Below are 7,390 nucleotides of genomic sequence, written 5' to 3'. Positions count from 1 at the left end.
CTTCCCTGAATTTATCACCACCTACCTGAAACTAGACCACACTTTTCTGGCCTCTTCTTACAATCACAGCTTTCATTTCACAGCTCTAACAGCAACACACCATGGAGTACAAACATCACTGGAAAACAAGGGACTGATAAAACCCATGGAAAAGCTATTCACTAATATTGGGACTACTTTTAGCCATGCTATTATAGATCACACTTTATTTTTGTGCATAATAAATACAGAAAAATGTTGAAAATGTAGGACTCAACTATCTAATTAAAGCTGAATAAACTAACCTAGTCAGAATTTAATTTTTAAATGAGAAATGACAAGAGTAGTAAATATAAAGAAAAACAAAAATAACTTTACTTTCCTATGTTAATACAGGTCAAGGGACCCTTTCTTCTGAAAAGGGTTGATAACACCAGTTCTCAGCAATAAACATAAGGCACTTGTTTAGAATACAACATCACTGCATTTTTTCCCCACTTGTTTTTCTAACCCTGTTTTCCCCCACAGTATCATTTGGAATTAATAGAGTGAATGAGGCAAATGTGAGATGATCCAGTTGATACTACTCAGAGCAAGACAGTACAGTACAATGTTGTAGGGGTGCTGTCTGGACATAAAATGAACCCTGTCAAGGTCCTCTGACACCAGACAATGTATCCACTATCAAGTAAACCTGAAAGAAAATAAAATATTTATTCAATAGTTCCAGTAAAATTGGGTTGGAGTACAATATACATGTTAGGAATTTAGCTCCTCACGGGTGGCATCTGCATCAAGAGTTCTGAGTATTTATGAATTTTCATTCTAAGACAATCTACATCATTTGAACATTATCAAGACAAATATATGAATTTCATTTCAATATACAGTAGAGTTTAAACATAATTCACACATACACCCCCTATTATATGGCTGGTGCCTCCTCCCAACACCTCAGTAGTGGCAGAGGTAGCACTAGTGTTCTTTCCCAACAATAAGAACTTCAGTTGCCACTCATAGGAGAAGTTGAAAAAAAGTTTGTTTTTTGTTTGTTTGTTTTTTTTGCCATCTGTTAAGATGTTCCTGAGACAGGGCCAGTTAAGAAAACATAACAAAGCACTGGAGTTCAGTTTGTACTTCTCTTTACATCACTAAATCGTTAGACTGGGACGCGGAATGCAGGTCACGTACTATGAAAGGTTGAGTTTAGCACAACTGTTCAATCAGTAGAAGGACAAGGTCTCCTGAAAATTCCCTTTAGAATATACTTCCTATAAACTAAAAGTACCACAAAAAGGTCAATTATATATACAATTGATTCACTTTATACTTAATTTGCTCAAATCTTGCAAATGTAATGAGAATATTGAGCCCGAGGCCAGTTCTCAGTATACAGGTTTAACATTTTAAGGCTCATTTTCTCCATCAAAATTGCAGTTTTCAGTTTTCCTTTCAAATGATAAGTTAGGAATTACATTCATAGTACCTGCCACCATCCTGGCCCTCACTGAAATCTGAATGCAGGAGCAGCACTACCCCTGCATTACGGAGTTCCCTGACATCGGCACTCGGCCCATTCTAAACGCTCCCATCGGCACTAGTTGTACAGCACATTACACTGCCTCTGGCTTGCACCTCTGTTTCCACCTGTGTATTTTCACAGAAGCCCAACACAGATTAGTTGAAATATTCACACAACTGTTTTTCAAAACAATTTATTGCATCATATTTGGTACCTTATGTTTGACAACAAAAAGGAAATTACATCTGTAACTGCAGGAAAAAGAAGCTGGTCTGTTATTGAAAAAAAAATCTTGGGCCCTTTAAAAATTACAAAGTCTTGGGCTTGCCTGAAACAACTGAGCAAGAAATATATTCTTAGAAATGTAGGGCTTCAAGTATTACAAACCTGTGACACTGTGGAAAAATTCCAGAGGTATCTAAACTGCAGCACTTTTTTTTCTGCATATCGTGAACAAGGCCTGCTGAGGTTTTTAACTATTAGTCTCTTGATCAGTCATAGAATGGTAGTCAGGAGTTCTGCTCTTTAACTTCAAGCCATGGTAGATTTTCTTTTTTCACTCTTGGGTGAAAAAATTCATGCGTGCTAATTAGTTGGTGCCACATCACAGTGCATTTGGTTCTTGCATTACAGTTTTAACAAGTTTGGCCAAAACAATGCTGAAAGGTTTGCATTGCTATTTTAGTTCTTCAAGTTTTAGTTAAAATTGAGATTGTTCCAACTGGTTCCTTCAGTTAAAAACTGTGGTACAAGAACACCAAACTGATCATGTACAGTGAATTTTGGAAACACAACAAGCGTATTGAACACCCTCTAGGTTGCTTATAATTCTGCTTGGTATCTATATGTCCCAGCTTCTACAACATCAAGCATCTGTTGTAGGTTTTCTCTGTAAATAGTGATTCACATTGCATACTTCCTATGGTCAGAATCAACCCCGTAACAAAATCAGTCAGATGCTAAAGCCCCAACAACTCTTTGTGCTCAGTGAAAGAATCCAGTGCTAAAACAGCGTTTATGCTGTCTGAGATATAGTAAAATCTCACAAGACAAATTTTAAAGTAATATTTCTGCCACACACCTGCTTTGTTAGCTGTAACAGCCTCCAGATTTTATATAAATTAGTTAAAAAACATGGGTGGGTAGGTAGGAATAGAATAAGGTATCTTTTTTTAATCCCTCAATTTTAGCAGCTTTTAATTTTTTAAGAAACTGAACCTATATCCTGTAATATGTTAGATATTTTATATATACTTTTTCAGCAGGATAAAAAAAGTAAAACACTATTTGAAGGCAAGAACATTTACTCTTCTCATTCTGTGTAAGTTAGAGCAATGCAGCAGGTGCGTGACAAAAATATTATACACTAGATATGGTCCAAAGTCATTCCATTTGCTTGTTTAATGATGTTCAAATTTCATTGGCCAGTTCTTCAGTTTCTGCAGAACTATCTCCATTAACTGTGATCTTCATATCCTCTTCATATCCAGGAGGCATGAAAGCCAAAGCATAAGGGAAAAGCTTATGACAATTTGCTCTATAAACTTCAGCAGCTTCTTTACAGTCTCCTAGGCTACCATCACACAAGGCTTCTAATACCTCCATACATGTCTAAAGAAAGAGAAAAGGTCATGTTATAACTTGTCAAAAAAGAAGTTTTCACTGTGAATTCATTAGACATTTCGTTATCCACAGATTTTCTCAATGAAGGGCAAATGTACACATTTAAGATACACAAAAGCATTTTACTCTCACATACACATTCCGTAAGAATTCATTTCTTTGGAGTTGCAGGGTTTATACAAAAGGATGAATTTATAAACAGAGCCAGGACTAATGTTGGGCAAGCAAAGTGTGTAGGGGGCTGCATTTAAAGACACACCCACTCTTAACAAGTGCTTGACCCCAGACGGCAACCCTGCCTCAGCCCAGGATAGCCCTGTGTATGAATGTCAAAATTTCCATGCTAATGTTGGTTACTTACAACTTTTACAGTTTTGTTTTTTTTTAAAGAGGCTCAGAGACAGTTGGCAATACCAAACATTGCTTTTCACCACTGTAATCAAATTGTAAGTTTCTCCACTAACTAAGCAGGAGAAGTCTCAAACCAAAGGAGCATATACACAAGAAAAATTTGTTCATGAAACTGGTAACTGTTTCAACCAAACCCCTTAGTATATCTTAGTATATCTTCTTATATTTTAAAATATTTCATGTTGACTTGCATTTCCCATGTTTTATTTCTTCATCTTTTCACCTGGAAAACATTACGTAGTTTGTAGATACATAGTATCCAACAACTTTGCCTGTCTAGAGATGTTCTAATCTAAATAACGTATTAATTAGCAATCAATAGTTCAAATGTTTCTTCAAGATATTTCCTTCATATGCTATTAAGGGAATATATCAAATGCTTACTTTATCTGGCCAATTATCACAGGAAGTAGCACTATCTTTTTTTTTTTTTTTAAAGATTTTATTTATTTATTCGGGGAGTGGGAGAGGAAGAAGCAGGCTCATAGTGAAAGAGCCTGATGTGGGGCTCGATCCCATAACACCAGGATCACGCCCTGAGCCGAAGGCAGACGCTTAACCGCTGTGCCACCCAGGCGCCCCCTATCCTTTGTTTTTAGTTGAAACTAGAATCTGTATTTTGCAACACACCCATATATCTTTTATTCCACTTAATCTCATGTTACAATAAAAGTTATAAAACGAGTGTTTTAATTTGACCCCTGGCACATACATCTTCAAAATGTCAGAATCTTCACTGTGAGGGGGTGCCACAGTTAAGTGACTGACTCTTGGTTTCAGCTCAAGTAGTGATCTTAGGGTGGTGACATCCAGCCCTGCATGGGGCTCAGTATGAGTCTGCTTAAGATTCTCTTCTTCCTCCCTACCCCTCCTGCGTGCATGCATGCACGCGGTCTCTCAGTAAATAAATAAATCTTAAAAAAAAAAAATCCTCACAGAGACTATTGCTTGCTCAGAAATGCACAGATATGGGGGCACCTAGGTGGCTCAGTTAGAAGGGCATCTGAGTCTTGATTTTGGCTTGGTTCATGATGTCGGAGTGGTGAGACTGAGCTGCCCTGTGCAAGGAGTCCGCTTGGATTCTCCCTCCCCCTCTGCCCCTCTCTCCCACTTATGCGCACGCTCTCTCACTCTCCCTAAAATAAATAAATCTTCAAAAAAAATGCACAGATATGAATGAACTGAAATCTAAAATTAACTACGGACATATATATATAATACATATATATATAACACATATATATGATTTTACTAAAACACATTTCTAGAAAAAATTATTCTAAGTAATAGATGTGGAACTAGTTCTTGGATGCCAAGTAGCCTGCTGTGTATGTGTGCACACAGACAATCCTAAATAAATTCAAGATAAGGTTAGTTTCTGATGTGGATTCATAACGGTTTGGTAAACAGTATGCATAAATAACAAAAAACAATTATTTGGTAAAAATTATTCTCTTTGTGAAAAGAGAAACAGAAAGTAGTCAGGTACTGTAACAGAGATTATGAAAAAAAAGAGAGATTATGAGAAACTCCTTACCTGGAGGTTTCTGTTCGTGAGGGATTCATCAAGTGTTGTTGCCAACTCTATAGCTCGCTTCTGACTAGACGGATCTAAATAATATACCATTTTGGCAGCTAAAAGAGAAGAAAAAAGGAAATCTGCTTTATTCCAAAGTAAAACCAGCATCTTATCCTCTATCCTTTCAAATATAAAATGTAACATACATGGGCACACAGAGTGTGGCACTTTATTAGAAAAATGGGAATAGCCATTTGAAACACTGTTTAAAAAAAAAAAAACAAACAGGGCGCCTGGGTGGCACAGCGGTTGGGCGTCTGCCTTCGGCTCAGGGCGTGATCCCGGTGTTATGGGATCGAGCCCCACATCAGGCTCCTCCGCTATGAGCCTGCTTCTTCCTCTCTCACTCCCCCTGCTTGTGTTCCCTCTCTCTCTGGCTGTCTCTATCTCTGTCGAATAAATAAATAAAATCTTTTTAAAAATAAAAAAAATAAAAATAAAATAAAAATTAAAATTAAAAAAAAAAAAAAACAAACCTGAGAGGACAGACCAAAAATAGCCTGAGATTAAAGTAAAAAAAATTATGAAGAAATAAAATATTCTAATAATAGCTGTCTCTGTGTAGGAGGACTATGGATAGTTTGCTTCTTTCTAAAATGAACATAATTTGGGGCTGAGGGGAATACACCACTTAATGAAGTGGGGCTGCAGATGTGGGAGGAGGGAGATACCCAACCTTGATGGTATGAGCCAAAAAGCTGAATTCAGAATTCCACAAAGGCATACAAAGCTGCTGGGCTTCTTAGCCAGGTTTTCTAAAAGCATCCTACTAAAGCACTACCCACATGGTCCCATCAAGTCCAGACTTTGGACTGCTAGCACAGACTACTGCCTGTGAAATGGTTTCAGGTGTTTTGCATTGTTCGGTTTAATATTTTACACAAGCGTGGGAAATAGAAGATGATGGTCACATCCAAGTGAATTTTAAGAGCATGTTGAAGGGAGAAAGAAAAAAAACCAGAAAGCTCCACCCTCCTTCATTATATGTAATATACAGATAAAAGCAATATACTTGCTTTGTTGTAAAGACTATGCTGAACCAGGAGAAACTACTGACCTTGATTCACAACAATAACGTTGTCTAAAAAATTTGAAGATTTATAGAAAGCATATTTTTTAATTTTTTTTAAAGACTTTATTTATTTATTTGATAGACAGAGAGACAGTCAGTGAGAGAGGGAACACACGCAGGGGTAGTGGGAGAGGAAGAAGCAGGCTTCCAGCAGAGGAGCCTGATGTGGGGCTCGATCCCAGAACGCCGGGATCATGCCCTGAGCCGAAGGCAGACGCTTAACGACTGAGCCACCCAGGCGCCCCTATAGAAAGCATATTTGAGCTGCCTATTTTCATAAGACTAAAATGTGAGATAATCATAATGCCCCTTCCATGTGAGAAATGTGTAACCTGGTCACTAATCCATTAGCTAAAAACTGAAATTGTTTTAGAAGGCTAAGATAAAAAGATGGAGCGCGTGGGTGGCTCAGTCGTTAAGCATCTGCCTTTGGCTCAGGGCGTGATCCCAGGGTTCTGGGATCGAGCCCCGCTGGGAGCCTGCTTCCTCCTCTCCCACTCCCCCTGCTTGTGTTCCCTCTCTTGCTGGCTGTCTGTCAAATAAATAAATCTTTTTTTTTTTTTTTAAAGATTTTATTTATTCATTTGACAGAGATAGAGACAGCCAGCGAGAGAGGGAACACAAGCACGGGGAGTGGGAGAGGAAGAAGCAGGCTCCCAGCGGAGGAGCCTGATGTGGGGCTCGATCCCATAACGCCGGGATCACGCCCTGAGCCGAAGGCAGACGCTTAACCGCTGTGCCACCCAGGCGCCCCTCAAATAAATAAATCTTAAAAAAAAAAAAAGAAGAAGGAGGAGGCTAAGATAAAAAGAAAGTAATGTGATTACCTGATAATCTGTGTGGCAATGAATCAGAATTCCTTTTCAGAAAAGTTTCATTAAAATTCTTTGGATTCGTTGCTCCAAAAAGACGATTCATTTCTTGTTTTAATACTGTTCTAACTGTATCAGATAAATCTTTACTTTCACACACTGCTGAACAAATGAAAAACAAACTCAATTAATAGATACTCCGATATAGTTTGCAGAAGTTAAAAAATTATCTACCTCAAAAGTCTAATAAATAAAGCAATTATATGTAAAAACTAGATGAACCTACTTATAATTCAACATTTAAAGAGATTATATAAATGTAAAGAATGTGTGTCAGAATAATATGATTTTCTAATGGCATTCAAAGACATTTCATTATGATAAATGATTCA

The 7,390-nt window shown here is 37.6% G+C and overlaps 1 protein-coding gene across 2 annotated transcripts in view; it reads right to left on the bottom strand.

Annotated features, from left to right (window-relative positions):
- Nucleotides 1-670: 670 nt before the first annotated feature.
- NAA15 (N-alpha-acetyltransferase 15, NatA auxiliary subunit) overlaps nucleotides 671-7,390 on the bottom strand; it is an 80,600-nt gene continuing 73,880 nt past the window's right edge. The window contains exons 18-20 of one of the 2 annotated variants that reach the window (XM_040626323.1): nucleotides 7,014-7,157; nucleotides 5,073-5,170; nucleotides 671-3,112 (exon numbers count right to left, since the gene is read on the bottom strand). In XM_040626323.1, coding sequence (XP_040482257.1) covers nucleotides 2,912-3,112; nucleotides 5,073-5,170; nucleotides 7,014-7,157 — 443 coding nt within the window. In that variant the 3' untranslated portion in view covers nucleotides 671-2,911. Of the gene's footprint in view, nucleotides 3,113-5,072; nucleotides 5,171-7,013; nucleotides 7,161-7,390 lie in introns of both variants that reach the window. The other variant, XM_040626322.1, reaches the window with a different exon arrangement.

The sequence above is a fragment of the Ursus maritimus genome, unplaced genomic scaffold (assembly GCF_017311325.1).
Source record: "Ursus maritimus isolate PB19 unplaced genomic scaffold, ASM1731132v1 scaffold_11, whole genome shotgun sequence".
Classification (NCBI taxonomy): Eukaryota; Metazoa; Chordata; class Mammalia; order Carnivora; family Ursidae; genus Ursus; species Ursus maritimus.
This window is presented reverse-complemented; position numbering and strand designations above follow the sequence as displayed.